This window comes from Siphateles boraxobius, unplaced genomic scaffold (assembly GCF_051911475.1).
Source record: "Siphateles boraxobius isolate OS27281-9 unplaced genomic scaffold, OSU_SipBor_1 68, whole genome shotgun sequence".
In the NCBI taxonomy this organism is placed as follows: Eukaryota; Metazoa; Chordata; class Actinopteri; order Cypriniformes; family Leuciscidae; genus Siphateles; species Siphateles boraxobius.
The window spans coordinates 12,100,383-12,115,717 of NW_027509195.1; the positions used below are offsets into that span (position 1 = coordinate 12,100,383).

General features: G+C 38.2%; 1 protein-coding gene across 4 annotated transcripts; it reads left to right on the forward strand.

The window, feature by feature from the left end:
* The first annotated feature begins 260 nt into the window (after positions 1-260).
* atad2 (ATPase family AAA domain containing 2) lies at positions 261-15,272 on the forward strand. 4 transcript variants are annotated; one of them, XM_077214799.1, is made up of 29 exons: positions 427-733; positions 1,327-1,457; positions 1,592-1,644; positions 1,728-1,878; positions 2,109-2,190; positions 2,279-2,369; positions 2,886-3,047; positions 3,196-3,307; positions 3,658-3,681; positions 3,938-4,042; positions 4,304-4,412; positions 4,487-4,602; positions 4,739-4,913; positions 5,005-5,093; positions 5,222-5,381; positions 5,489-5,579; positions 5,916-6,230; positions 6,455-6,575; positions 9,149-9,335; positions 9,422-9,607; positions 9,746-9,881; positions 9,958-10,154; positions 10,266-10,425; positions 10,726-10,848; positions 10,945-11,106; positions 14,043-14,474; positions 14,564-14,697; positions 14,831-14,959; positions 15,116-15,272. In XM_077214799.1, the coding sequence occupies exons 1-29, from the start codon at positions 596-598 to the stop codon at positions 15,146-15,148; spliced, it is 4,104 nt and encodes a 1,367-aa protein (XP_077070914.1). In that variant the 5' UTR covers positions 427-595; the 3' UTR covers positions 15,149-15,272. The 4 variants fall into 4 exon arrangements, with proteins under 4 accessions (XP_077070916.1, XP_077070914.1, XP_077070915.1 ...); XM_077214798.1 differs by having other exon boundaries at positions 435-733; positions 1,309-1,457; XM_077214801.1 differs by lacking the exon at positions 3,658-3,681 and having other exon boundaries at positions 261-733.
* The last annotated feature ends 63 nt before the right edge of the window (positions 15,273-15,335 follow it).

Below are 15,335 nucleotides of genomic sequence, written 5' to 3' on the forward strand. Positions count from 1 at the left end.
AGGCACCAACAACAACTATATGTAATCAAAGATGCTCTTTGTTTTATATCATAACTTTAGTCTGAAATAAAAGTTAGAATATGTATGGCGCCAAATATCTGATTTCTGTGTACGAATGTCCCTAATAATAAACAAGCTTACGACGGGGTTTGGCCTGCGTCAGCCAATCAGAATCTTGAGCCCCGCGTCACTTATGGCGCGCCAAAAATGAGCTGGTACACCTTCCTAACAGTATTCCTACGCACAATTGTATTACTTGCACAGATAAAACCCGAAGGTTTTGTCATCGAAAGGTCCTGAAATTTCTCTCCTATAATTTCTTCATGTCCATTTGAATAACACGTTATATTTGAAACAAGGGATTTGGTTGGGCGGTCAACAGCCCTAGTTTCTGTCTCGCCAGTACATTCGTATTTGCGTTGTGTCATTCGACTGAAAGTGACGTTTGTGGCGCCAGAAATCAAGGAGGAGCGGATTTCTTTTTCAAAACGATGTGTTCTATTTCAAACCATTTGGCGTATTAAAATCTTAAAAAACAGAGCTTAAAGTGAGATTGACAGTGAACGTTCCGGGGGTCTTTTAAGGCTCGTTAAAGATGGTGATGTTACGCAGTAACGGTGAAATGGACTCGAGCTCGGAGTTTCTGTCCCTGAACCCGCCTCAGAGAAAGTCCGCGCGGCTGAAAAAGGCCCACGATGACAGTTTAACGAGCGCAGAGGACAGTCCGGCCAATGTGAGTTAATAACTCTTCTTTACTATTACAAATATGTCAGTTGTTGTTTGTTTACCTACAGTAAATGTCTTGCTCTATCAAAACAAAGTTGGCGGTTAAATTGAGCGCGAGACGCTTGAATGAACTTCATGAGCGCGCGACTTGTTAACAGTTCCAAAACAAAAATTTGCTTATCAATGTTACCTCAAATATACACGGGTAAGTTAATCATTTACATGTTGCAGGATGATACTTGTAAATGGGTAGTTGACAAGTCAAAATCAGATTTCCGTTTTATTTGCCGATGAAGTTTTACCGCAATGAAAAATATCCATTCACAGCTTAACGTAATGTTACACAGCACAATATATAAACTTGAATCAGCTGCAACCATTTTAATCACCTGCAAATACTTAATTTATAAGTGGTGTGACACTTTTGACAATTACACATATTTAATATAATCATGATATTTTAGCTCCTGTCAATAAGTTATATTACTTGACATAAAATGCTTTTAAAAAATTGTTCTATATAGAGAATAGCTTGTCATTCTACTGATCACTGCTATGATACATTGAACATATTTATTTTAGGGTTTTTTGTCTGTAAAGGAGGAAAACGGCATGAGGGGCAGACCTCAAAGAGGAAGACATGTAGTCACCTTTGCTGATATGAATGGACAAAACAGCAAATCTCCTCCAAAATCCCCTCCAAAAGATGAGAAAAGTGGGAGGAATTTAAGGTATGTGTGTGTCATGGGTTTATTTCTGATTCTCTAATTATTTAATCAAACAATCATCTGACATACTGTTATGTACTTGATACACTATTTGTTAACTTGTATATTGGTTTATTTATTCATTAATAAATACATAGGAAATCTCCAAGATTTCAGGCAGATGGGGAGCGATCGGCCGATGAGCACACAGGTGGGAACGTCTATTTGATAAATGTCAGGCAGCAGTTCTGTTGGTTTGCTGCTTGCTAAATATGAATCCATTACTTTCTTCAGATGAGGTGGAATCAACTCCTACTTCTCGAAGCCTGCGTGCTCAAATTCAAAGGCGAGAAGAAGACAGTGCTGTGAGGCGTAGCTCAAGAATCACAAGATATAAGCTTGACGCCAGGAACCAGTCTGTCCTCTATGACAGGCTCATCACAAAGTATGCACTTATATAGAAAACAGTTATATTTCTGTTAATAAAGACAGTGACTAATTTAAATCACATTTTATGATTTTCCCATTTTGATGATCAGAAATCTAACTTGTGGTAGATTCACACAAACCAGTTTCACATTGGACCTTTATATTCGAACTCAGATGTGCAACTGGCTTTGTGTGTTGATATTTCTGTGGTTCTTGGTTCTCAGTAGCTGTTTTCGTCTGTTTTAGCACTGCAGAGGCTGTGCTTCAGAAGATGGATGACATGCAGAAGATGCGTCGGAGATTGAGGAGCAGAGACAGTGAGGAGGAGGTGCGTCATCATGATCTTCATCACTGACTCCTCCTGTACTTCTGTGATCAGCCAGAACTTAACTCGCAGTTTTTGTGTTCCTTTTTAGAATTTGATAATTTACTCTGGAACAAAGAGGAAGAGGGTCACAAAACCTTCAGTCAGAGGACAAGAGGAGAGTTCAGACAACCAGGAGAATGGTGATGATTGTAGATCAGGAATTCATTAATCCTGCTTTATTTATTGTCTCATCCTGAATTAGTGTTTACTGCACCTTTATCTAGCAGTTGTTTTGCGTCAGTGGTGAATCTATAGCCCCACAACAAAAGCATTTGCGTTTGCTCCAAAATGTATTTGGACACTCATTACCATAAAATATTTTTTAAAATAAGGATTTAAAGATAAGAAAAATGTTATAAACAGGTATATTAGGTTTCAAATTATAAAACAATATATATATATATATTGCTCTAGTCTAAATGAAGATGCGTACAACAACAATTTGTTTTTGTTTTTAACAAATGATGAAGCTGGTTCTAACACACTGGTGTAACAGGTCCATTAGACTTGAATAAGTCTAATCACTGCCCTGTTTATTTGGAATGTGATTGGTGTTTGTGTAATAATGGTAGTATAATTAACAGCATATGTTCTACAAAATATTATTGTTTTTTGTTTAGCATGTTGGTTGGCCTGAACCTGTATTTATTTCTCAGAATACAGTGATCAAGAGGAGGATGGAGAAGGTGAGGAAGAGGAAGAAGAAAATGATGAGGGAGATGATGATGATGACGAGGATGAAGATGAAGAAGAGAACGGAAAGCGCTATGAGTTCCGACAAAGAAAAGCTGTTGTGCGTTACCAGGCGCCTCTTGAAGGTTTGTGTGATAGTTCATTAAAGAGACCGTGCACTGACTACAGATCAGATATACACATCCCTGATTTAAATGTGCTTAAATCATCTTTTTCTTTAACTTTCATGCCTTTTAGTATTTTCCTTTTTACTATATATTTTTTTTATTGCAGAGCCAAAAAAGCAGAGCATCTTTTTTAAACGTCACTCCACGCCAGTTAGACGAAGATATCCATTTAGCTCCTCAAGTCCCCGGAGGTTGTACAACAACAGGAGGAGCACCCGGTCAGTACTAGTCCTCAAATTCTCTTCAAATTCTTTTTCAACATTATCAGTTTGTCTTGGCTTGACAGGGTCTTGATTCGTATTTGAAAGTGCACTATGTTTGACACCCTGTTTTAAAAAATAGACATAGATGTGAGCAAGATGCTGAAGGAACAGCAAGCCACAGTGCAATTGCCAAAGTCATTGTGTTAATAAAACAACAATTGAAAAATAGTGCAGACGGAACTCGCTTCATCACCCAACATGCCATCTCAAGTAGTCGAGTATTAGTCTTATCAAAATGCACACCCCTTTGCAATGTCCATGTTGTAAATTCAGTGCCACTCATCTTTGTGTTTCTCGTGCTGTAGTTCAGCCAGGAGTGAAGGTGATGGGTAAGCCAAGCATTCATACAGCCTGTGGAAAATTAAGGGGCTTTCAAAGTAAAGACAAATGTCACTTTACAATACGGCACGCTAATATAATAATTAAAAATATTTTCTGTGCACATTTAAATGAGTTCATTTTGGAAAGAGGTGTTAGGGTATAGGAGGTGGTGGAGTATTTTATGAAAGTTTAGACTTTTCATTGACGCAAATGTTTTATGATGGTCTAAAATACAATCTTTCTGTTTTTTTGTCTTCATCTTAGGAGAAGACATGCCATCCACAGTAGTGACTCCACATCATCGTCATCATCTGATGAAGAGAAATTTGAGAGACGGAGAAGTAAGAGTCGTAGCAGGTCAATAAACAGGTAAAGAGCTCTTGCCGAAAGCTTTTATTTTAGAGGTGCTATGCTTAAGACATCTGGGTTCAAAGTCTTGCAGAGCAGACATGACCAATCAAACGGCTCTGAAATACAACACCTGTACTTGTGCACACAATAAAGAAGCTATATCTGTTGTTGCTCTGTAAGAGTTGTTTCTTAGATATATTATTATTATCTAGATTTTGGAGTCTTTAAATATTTTAAAGCAATTATTAAACTAAATGTTTAATCACATTTTGCTTGTAGATGCCTCCCTATGAATTTACGAAAGGAGGATTTGTTGGGAATCCATAAGGACAGGATTAAAATTGGAGCAAGTCTCGCAGATGTTGACCCAATGCAAATTGATCAAACGGTATGTGCTTGCCGTTTGAATTGGACTAAAAAATTGTAAAGACCTTTATATGACTGTTGGGTTTTCATGTGCAGGTGCGCTTTGACAGCATTGGGGGTTTGGGCAAACACATCTCTGCATTGAAGGAGATGGTTGTGTTTCCTTTACTCTACCCTGAAGTCTTTGAGAAGTTCAAGATTCAGCCTCCAAGGTTTGAAAAGTGATATTGACAAATATTCACATTAAAATGCCTATTTGGATGACTAACCAACAGATTGCAAAAATGAGAGGTAATGCTGAATATCACCTTTGTCAGAACGCATGTTGAATGATTGAAATCTTTCCAGAGGCTGTCTGTTCTACGGCCCTCCTGGCACAGGAAAGACTCTGGTTGCTCGAGCCCTTTCAAATGAGTGCAGTCTAGGCGAGAAGAAGGTGTCGTTCTTCATGAGGAAAGGGGCAGACTGCCTCAGCAAATGGGTGGGCGAGTCTGAGAGACAGCTCCGACTCCTGTTTGACCAGGTTTCCCCACATTTCATTAAAAAATTGTAATTCATTGATGCCTAATTTTGTCTCTGCGTGATTTAAAGGAACTTTGCCATTTTTTTGCCAGGCATACCAGATGCGTCCATCAATTATTTTTTTTGATGAAATTGATGGCATCGCACCTGTTCGGTCAAGCCGGCAAGACCAGATACACAGGTGTGTTAGTCTGCATTTCTGTGTGTATATATAATAAATATATATTTGTATGTATGTATATTTCTTGTTTAAAGGTGCTTTTAGCTGTTCTTTTGTAAAGTTGAATCGTTTGTTTATGTTGTCTAAAGCTCCATCGTGTCCACACTGTTGGCTCTCATGGATGGGCTGGACAGCCGTGGTGAGGTGGTTGTTATTGGAGCCACTAACCGTCTGGACTCCATCGATCCAGCGCTCAGACGGCCCGGGAGATTCGACAGAGAGTTTCTCTTCAGCCTACCAGACAGAGAGGTGAGAGTTTGGAGCTCTATTGTAGAATAACTTATTCAGTGTTTATTTTCGACTGCAGTGAGTGTTTTGTTTAGGGTAACCCACCAGACATTGTTGCTTCTTTGTAGGCTCGCAAAGATATTTTAAAGATCCATACCAGGCAGTGGGACCCGCAGCTGTCTGATGCGTTTCTTGAAGAGTTGGCTGACAAGTGTGTTGGTAAGAGCATCTCGTGTTCTACTATGTTAAACCTCTTGATGAGCGCATCTCAAATATTATCTTACCTTTGTCTCAGCTTGCTAAGTGCTAAAACAGATGTTAGAGCTTTCCAACACCCCCAGTACCTGGGTATTGCTGTGTTTGGGTTTTGGGTAGCTGTGTTAACATTCTACTGTTCTAGTACTGTCACTCTTTCGTACTTTAAATTCTGGCATTTAGTGAGACCCTCAGACTGTCTCGTCCTGTCCAAGTGGGCAGTGCTTTATTAGAATGAACTGCACTATCATCCTTGATTTTTATACCAGTAGTCAAAACTATGGCTTGCTGTGCTCCAAGGTTACTGTGGTGCAGACATCAAAGCCGTGTGCGCAGAAGCAGCTCTGTGCGCCCTGCGCAGGTGCTACCCCCAGATCTATGCTTCCTCCCAGAAGCTCCTGCTGGATGTGGAGTCCATCAGCGTGAGTGGCCGGGACTTCCTCTCAGCCATGAGGAAAATCGTTCCGGCTTCACAGAGGGCGGTGGCATCTCCAGCTAAAGCACTTACGCCTGTTATTGAACCCCTGCTGAGCTCTGCCCTCAATAACGTCATGGAGATGCTGGAGAAACTCTTTCCTCATGTAGAGCAGGGTCTCAAGAAGAAAAGAGATGCTGGTAAAGATAGCTTGCTATTTTTTATCTCCCTTCTACATTGCTATAAGAACACCTTAGTATTTGCATAACACTGTAGAACTCAAACCATAAAACGCATTAAATCATCCACATTTGCAGACGCCACTCACCTTTTTTTAAAAAATTTTTAAGAAATTGTAAATGTAGTTTGTATCTTGAAATTCTTAATCATGCCATCAATGCAAGCAAAAATATATATTTTTTAGGGGGTGTGTCTGACATCTTAGAGGATCTACTGCAGAGTGAAGATGAGGGGTCCTCCATGTGCTGTAGTAATAAAGGCCAGAAGAAAACTGGGCCTGCTCCATCTGCTCTTCATCTGAACAGGTTAGAAATGAAGAGCTCTTTTCCAAAACGCTATAAACACCATTTAAAAAAAAAAAAAGTTTGTCATGTCATTTTGCTGTGTACTGAACCTATTCACTGCTCCATCAACGTTTCATGCCAAATCGCTATATTTCCTTGTTTAAAATGTACTGCAATATGCAGTTTCTTTCCAAACTTCTTTCCAAGCGTTTGGCGCATTATAAGCGCCAAACATATTTTTAACCTAAACGCGATAAATCCTCTCGACTAATCAGAATTCGGTGAGTGATCTACGCAATCCAGCACAGCGGCACTCTGAACAGAGGTTTGTTTGTTTGTTCATTCCTCAAAATGAGTTTTAGTTTACTAGTCGACTAGTAGTAGTTCATTTAAGCCATTAGTCTAATCACATATTTATATTGATTTAATTACTTAAATATATATGGGAGAGAAACCATAATGAGCGTTTTTAATTACCTATTCCGCATCTCAACACGCACATAAAGCTTGCCACAAAGAACCAGCAAAAGTAGGCCTAATGATTATGTATAAAACATTTGAATTGTTTATTTTTGAATTTATTTCACTAGTGTTTTTTTTTCAGTGTCAGCTGCAAAGATAAAGTTGACGATGCTGACTCGCCATCTTCGCAGTAGTGAACACACATATAGAGAGAAATGCACACTTCGAATTAGCCTACATACGCAGAGAGTAGACAATTTCTTTTCGTTTTGTTTAAAAGTACACAATTCAAGCTTTTTATAGATATACTTCTCAGGACTGTGAGGCAAGTATCGCTGTGTTTCGGTTCATTTATGAGACGCGCTCCAGTTCACACGCAGGCGCCTCCGTGTCCTGATTAAATTGTCTGCTATATTTGCTTCTTATTTATTAATCCAGTCAGGTTGTTGATGAAACATTGATTAAAATGAAGATACAATTTATACAAAACGAAATTCACTTTAAAGAAAGGCTTTCTACTAAACAAAACTTAATAAGTGGTCAAAATCATGTCTGACCCATTCCAAATGTTTTCCGATATATTGGGTATCTTATGATCCTTTCTTACTCATCTCATGCGGTTCCCTTTTCATATAATCAACATAGATGAAATAAAAAAAAAATAACATTATATTATTAAACATAAATATGAAACGTGTTTAAGTTTTTTTTAACTTATATTTAAGCATCACGCCGCTCCGCTTTGCTCACATGCTGTGTAGCCTATACATGCATGTGTGTGTGCATGTGGTGGAGGGGTGCCCATCCCTACATTTGAATATCGTTATCATTATTGAATATTTTTAATAATTCGTTTTTTTTTTTCATGCATATGTAGTGGACAAATTGGTCCTACTTGTTACAGGTTTCACACTTTACTAAAAATGACTCTGAATGTATTACTAAACTTATTGAATAGCTATTGGTATCATTACTATTTTCAGGTTCGGCACCAAATGACTATTAGGCTAAATGTGTTACTAAATTTAATTTATAGTATGAGCCCCTGATTATATGTTGCATGTTCTCGTGTTTTTTTTTTTTTTTTTTTAAGACAAACCATACATTTTTGGGGGGAAATTTATGGATTTAAAGCGTTTTTAAAAAAAAATTATGGATTTATAGCGTTTTGAAAAGAAAAAAATGTAACGTTTAATTTATCATAAACAATATTGTTGTTTGATTTAATAGTCATTGTTCAACATGTTCAGACTGAGCCAATAAAAAAAATTAACAGGATAAATTGAATATTCACAAAATGTGTGGGTCTAAGTAAAAAATGTAATTTTCCTGAAAACTATTGAAATGGATTTATAGCGTTTTGGAAAAGAACTCCTCAAATGCAGAAAACGGACTTGTTTCAAATATTTCTTGTGCTTTCCCATATGAAAAAAACACAAGCCTGATGTTTTATAGCAGTAAATAATTTCCTTATATCCAGTTTAAGGGAGAAACATAAGTCAAAGGAAGTCTGTCATGTACACAATTTCCCTTTTCTTGACTGAACTGTTTATATGTGGTTTCATCCACTGTATACAGATATAAGTTCACAGGAAAGCCTTATGAGATAAAACTTTGTGGCAATATATTTGGTGTAGTTACAGATTTGTTTAAAAACAGGATGCAACTTTTCTAAAAAAATAAATAAAATAAAAATAAAATAAAAACCCAGATCCAGTTTATCCTCAACAACAGTTTTTTTAAAAACATGCCTATGTAGAAAAAAATGTACATTGGGTAAAATAGTTACATTTTAATTTGATTATTACTCTAATAAAAATAAATATTATTGTTGCTGTAGTGCCATCTTGGAATATTTCATTGTAAAGCATTCTAGGATTTCCCTAAAAAAGGCAACTTTTTGTTGCTACTTAGTTTTTGGAAGACTCTTAATGTTAGGAGCATGTCTATGATGCCTTATTATGCTGTCTTGGGAGGGCACTCACTAAGTATTTTGAACAGAGCTGCGGACTCCAAAACATGTTCAGTAACTAAGTTTTCATTAGTCATCAGTGAAATTCCATTGTATTCAGCCTATGGTATAGTTTAAGTAATTTTGACCTGCTTTATTTCTTTCATTACCTGTATTACAGGAATGCCCTGCAGCAGCCCACCTCTTTCAGACCCAGACTGCTACTCTGTGGGACATCAGGTTCTGGTCAGACTTCACACTTGGCTCCTGCTATTCTTCACGCCCTGGAGAAGTTCACAGTTTATACACTCGATGTTGCTGTGTTGTATGGGGTCAGTTCAGCCACCGCAGAGGAGGCTTGTGCCCAGGTGAACACACTGAATTTAGACAAAAGCTCATGATACCCCGATAAACTTGTTTTGTTAAATTACTATCGACCTGTATTATACATCAGGTTTTCTGTGAGGCGAGGAGAACCACTCCCAGTATTCTGTATATTCCACACATCCAGCGCTGGTGGGACACCGTGAGCTCCACTTTGAAGGCCACATTCATCAGTCTCCTGCAGGACATCCCTTCATTTTGCCCCTGCCTCCTTCTCGCCACATGCAGCTTTCCTCACCAAACGCTCTATCCTGAGGTACCACATGAACTGTATAAACCAGTATCGGGGCTTGTTTGGCCTAAAGACTAATTGAAATATAATTTGTGATGCCTTTTATCTTCTGTAATGTTATTGTATGACAGTTTGTTGTTTTTGTGGTTTACCTGTTTAAAGGTGCAGGACCTTTTCCATGTTGAGTATGGTGAGGTGTTCAATGTTCCGCTTCCTTCTCGGGAGGAGAGGCTCAGATTTTTTGAGGATCTTATTTTAAATCAAGCTGCTAAAGCCCCAGCATCTAAGAGAGAAGCAGGTGAGTTTTTTTTGTGTTTTTCACATTCTTAGTAGAGTGTTTTCATGCACACCTGTGATAACTCTCTCCTTCTCAGTCCTCCAGGCTCTAGAGGTGTTACCGGTGGCCCCTCCGCCACCTCCCCGCCAGTTGTCTGAGCAGGAGATGCAGAAGTTAGAAGAGGAGGAAGAGAACACGCTCAGGGAACTCCGCCTCTTCCTGCGAGATGTCACCAACCGACTGGCTCAGGACAAACGCTTCAAGGCTTTTACAAAGCCTGTGGACATCGAGGAGGTAAGAGAGTTTTCAGTCCCACAGTTCTTCTGAATCAACTCTCTCTAGCTGTTTATATATTGCTGAACCACCGTTATCCTCACTAAAGACATGTGGTTTTCATTGGGAAAGGTTCCTGATTACACTACAGTCATCAAACAGCCCATGGACTTGTCCACAGTTCTCTCCCAAATTGATCTGCACAAGTATGAAACCGTGGCGGCTTACCTGCATGATGTGGATCTGATTTGGCAGAACGCTCTTGAGTACAATCCAGACAGAGACCCCTCAGGTAGGCTGGAAATTGTAATGGTAATATATTTTGTATGTATATATGTGTGTGGTTTATCTACTGAACATTGGTGACAACCACTGAATAGTATGTAGGTTGAACACCGTTTCTATTCAGCTTTGCTCAATGAATGTGGTCAAGGGATTGTCAGCTTTGGCTTTTACTTTAAAAGCATATCTAATTAAATTTCGGAGTTGGAACTATCCTTTATGATTTTCCAAGTGTGTTTTGCAAATTTGTATGACATTTGTGTGGTTTCTGTAGCATCCAATTTTTTTATGATGTTTGTGTTTGTAATAGATCGCTTAATCAGACACCGTGCCTGTGCTCTCAAGGACACTGTACATGCCATTATCAGAGATGAATTAGATGAGGACTTTGAGAAGACCTGTCTTGAGATCAGGGAGTCTCGCATCAAACGAGGTTTCAGTAACGCTGCATTGATTTTTAGTGTGGGATCATATTTGGATTGGAGTGAGACTGTAGCATCACTTACATTTTATAATATTTTATTTTTAGGCTCCACCTCATCACGGTTCACTCCTGCCTACTACCACGTGCTGCCAAAGATGTCCGCTACAGTCGATCAGCAGAAGATGATTGATCCAGCACCCAGTAAAGATGCTACACCTGTGCCAGCACCAGCAGTGATTGCATCACGTCAGACAGGAATTAATACAGGTGACTGACAGTGCTGTAATTTCTGACATCAGTGCTGTAGAGAAGTTATGCACCGATCCGATACTCAGCATCGGTATCGGCTCCGATACTGCCATTTTTGCCGGATCGGGTATCGATCAGACAAGGCCGATCCAAATCGGATATTGTGCATATACTATTCTGTGTTATTGTTAAGCCCCAAAAAAGCACCAAAAACATTATAAAGCACCATAAAGTTTTCATGCACTATATTACAAGTGTTCTGAAGCCATTATAGTATAATGCGAAATAGAAATTAACATTTAAGTCATTAAATTCAAAATCACGTAAACTTTTCCCTCCGCTGCGGCTGTCAATCATTCTTAATCCAGCATTCAAACAGCGCGTCGCGTTCGGTTACGACAGACAACATGATGAAACTCTCTCCAAGATGATTCTTTGTTACTATTATTATACTTGATCTGTAGATAAAGCTCTATGGTTTCGCATTAAACAACTTTATCTTGTTGGACTTTATTGCTGTAACTTAATCATGTTTCTACCGGGTGTCTGTTAGATCACAACACTAGAGTAGAGTCCACTATAATTGTTCTTCACGCGCACAGTAACTAAAATTTAAAACTGTTAAAAGAAAAGGCTCAATAAACTATTGCATAGATAGATACTGTATAATACAATCAATATGTCTTTCGTTTGTGCTTTGATCTTTTCAATGCGGACTCGACGCGCTGTGACTCCGTGTTGCTTCAAGGGCATCATTCTGCGCTCGGGATGCGCATAAGCGCTTTGAGCCGCACTGTATTACAGCCTTTCATATCATAATACAGTGACGCAATGAAAGATTTTTAATGGCCTATCTATCATGTTGCAGCCTCATTAAACAGGTGTGCTATACATTTAAAACATGTCTCAATTGTATAGTAGCCTATAGCTATACATAAAATAATTTATCTTTTTGTTAACTTGTTTTTAATGAATGTATTTTACAATACAAAGAGCAATGTGTAACGTTTTACCAGATTTAGTGTTACACTTATTGTCTCTTATTTGTTTTTTTTTCACTAGATGTTCAGATTTTATACAATTATTGTGGACTTTTTTGTCAGCATTTTTGTCATAGATTATGATCATATATTTTTTGGATTTATTTTTCTTTATAATGAAGTTGTCTGTATTAAGTAGATTGTGTTTAACACACAAAAGAGTGATTATCAGTTAAAAAAAAAACTGTTGGTATCGGATCGGTATCGGTCGATACTCAGAATTGTTGGTATCGGATCGATTCTGAAAAAAGTGGTATCGGTGCATCCCTACTGTAGAGTCTCTTATTACTCTCATCTAGAGCTGCACAATTGATCTGGTTAAATAAAAAACCTTTTTTATATAAATAGAGATCACTATTCTCCCACGATTCTGAATGAAAGCAGGTCCGTAATATAGATCCACTGATAGCCGCCTGCTTTCAAATTCTCCCGTGTGTATCTGTAAGCGCTCTGTGAATCAGGTGTTTAGGAATCAGTTTAACAGCGCTCAAAATTAGGGGTGGCACGATCCGCCTTTTTTGCCTCCGATACCGATTCCGATACCTGGGACTCAGTATTGGCCGATACCGATCCGATCCAATACTAAAATAATAATTAAAAAAACAGTGCCAAATTACCTAATAAACTGTATCTGTATGCCTCACTGTGGGGAAGAGACTGTGATTATTCTTTTGTTAAAGGCATCAAAGCTTGACTTAAACATTATTTTCCTTACTTTGTAAAACAATACAGACAAAATATATACTATATAATTAAAAGACAATTATTTTAAAATTTTAAGCTCAACTTTTTAATGAAGCAGCAACATGATAGATTGGACAGAACAACTAAGGCTATCAATAAACTGCCATTGCGCAAAAGTATTGTAATATGAAAGGCTCCAATTCAGAGCGGCACGAAACGCTTATGCGCTTCCCGTGCGCAGAACGATGCGCTCGAAGCAACATGGAGTGACGGAGCGCAGCGGCTCGCATTGAAAAGTTCAAAGCACAAAAGTAAGATATACATATATTTCTTTATTTATTTATTGGTATGAGCCTTTTAACAGTTTTAAATTTCAGTTAATGTGCGCGTGAAGAGCAATTATATCGCTCTCTACTCCAGTGTTGTGATCACTGAGGAGTTGTGTTGTGATCTAACAGACACCCGGTAGAAAGTAACATGTGAAACTCCAGCACGTTAAAGTGCTTTTATGCAAACCATAGACCTTTATCTACAGATCTAGAGTATAATAATAGGAACATTGACTCATCTTGGAGAGAGTTTCATCATGTTGACTGTTTTACCCGAGCGCTGTTTGAGTGCTGAATGGAGAATGATTGACAGCCGCAGCGGAGGGAAGCACTAAGATTAATTTAACGATTTAAATCTGTACCTCACATTAAACTATATGTAATGGCTTCAGAAACCTTGGAATATAGTACACGGAAACATTATAGCGCTTTATAATGTTTTTGTGCCTTTTGCGTTGTATAGCAATAACATTCGTAGGCTACAATATCGGATCTGATTTGGATGGTCTCGTCTGGCGATACCCGATCCGGCAAATATTGGTAGTATCGGAGCAATACCGATACTGAGTATCGGATCGGCGCACCCCTACTCAAAATGCATACATGCTACATGCCTTATTGTAATACATTTTAAAGTGAAATATTAATATTAGAATAATGACATGCAGCCTTCTAGTATGTTTCAAATAAAAAATAAAAACATTGCCTAGTAATTTATTTAAAGAGCCCTTAATAAAGACCAAGAAAGTGGTTTTGTCTTTCTTGTCAATATTGGATTTATTAATAACATTTTTAGCAGTGACTTGTGCTTAAAATATTTTACCAGTACTTTTGACATCAAGTTAGATAGGTAGGCTTTCTTCTATGCAGGCTATAGGTGAAATATTTTGTGTATCCATAGCTTCACAGATGAAAAAGAAGAGGAAAAGCCGATGGAAAAATGGCGTCATCCGCAGAAAGAAGTCTTGCTCACATTTGAACTCTAAAGACAACCCTAACACAGCAGAATCAGGGGATGGAGAGGATGATGAAGAAGACTATGATGTAAAACTGGCTGAGAGTGATGATCCAGAGAAGATGAAAGATGTTGAATGTGAGACAATGGAGGCTGATGAGTGTGCTCGTGCAGAAGGACTCACAGAATCCACTGAGGTAGTGCAGAATGACATCTCTGAGAGATGGGACATTGACAATACAACCTCTGCAGTTGGTGAGGTTGTGAGTGTTGAGACCGTTCAGAATAATGTCACAGATGTGCAAAATGATGTCCAAGCATCAGAGAACACTGAACTTAAGAGGACAGAGCCAATTGCAGAGGACAGCCGTGGAATGGGTTAGTAAATCACAAAACCATTTAGCATATTCTAACTGTTGTGTTTGCATGAACATGAAGCAGTAATTGAGTTTGCATGGGGTTTTCAGAGTTCAGACTGAGGCGGATGACGAGAGGTTTTAAGAACCAGGCTGAACTGCAGAGTCTCATCAGTGTGGATGCTGCAATGAAGATCCTGGAGCAGAAGACCATGCCTCTTATCGTGGACCACAACAAACTGAAAGTACGCCACATCTTTTTTTAACTGCCAAAACAATTACAATAAGTGTAATCGATGACCTTATAGTGTGCATGTTAACTCGACTTTTACATTGGAAGGGTGTTTTTAGACTGTTTTGTTTTCGTTCCCGATTCAGGAACTTTTACAGAGAGTTGTGGACATGACAGAGGGATATGAGGTCAATCGACTGGAGAAACTTTATGCTCTGTTGTGCCAGAGCATTTATAGACACAGGAAAGATTATGACAAGACTTCACTTATACAGGTATGTTTTGATAATGCAGAAACACATCCTGCAGCCTTAATTTATTATTCTGTTGATTGTGCAGTAGATTAAAACTATCTAGTTGAGTCATACAATTTTAAAATTTAAAAGGCTTATTACTTTATATGCCTACTTAATGTGTATTTTCTTTTCCAGGAGATGTCTAAAGAAGTTGAGGAGTTTTCCTAGTTTTCTTAAACAAACTACAATATATTTCTTACAAGAAGTTACTGGTCTATAAATTATATTTTGCTAATTCTTTTGTCCTGACTTTGTTGTGCATTTTGAGTGCATATTAAAGCCTTTATCACAAGTCTCATTGTCTCACTTTGGGTTTCATACCAAACATGACTTTATAATGGTACAAATATATGAT

Coding starts and splice junctions, on each gene's coding strand:
- atad2 (XM_077214798.1), top strand. CDS start 596: ATGGTGATGTTACGCAGTAACGGTGAAATGGACTCGAGCTCGGAGTTT. Junction 10,155..10,265: donor AGCCTGTGGACATCGAGGAG/GTAAGAGAGTTT, acceptor TCATTGGGAAAG/GTTCCTGATTACACTACAGT. Junction 14,698..14,830: donor TGGACCACAACAAACTGAAA/GTACGCCACATC, acceptor TTCCCGATTCAG/GAACTTTTACAGAGAGTTGT.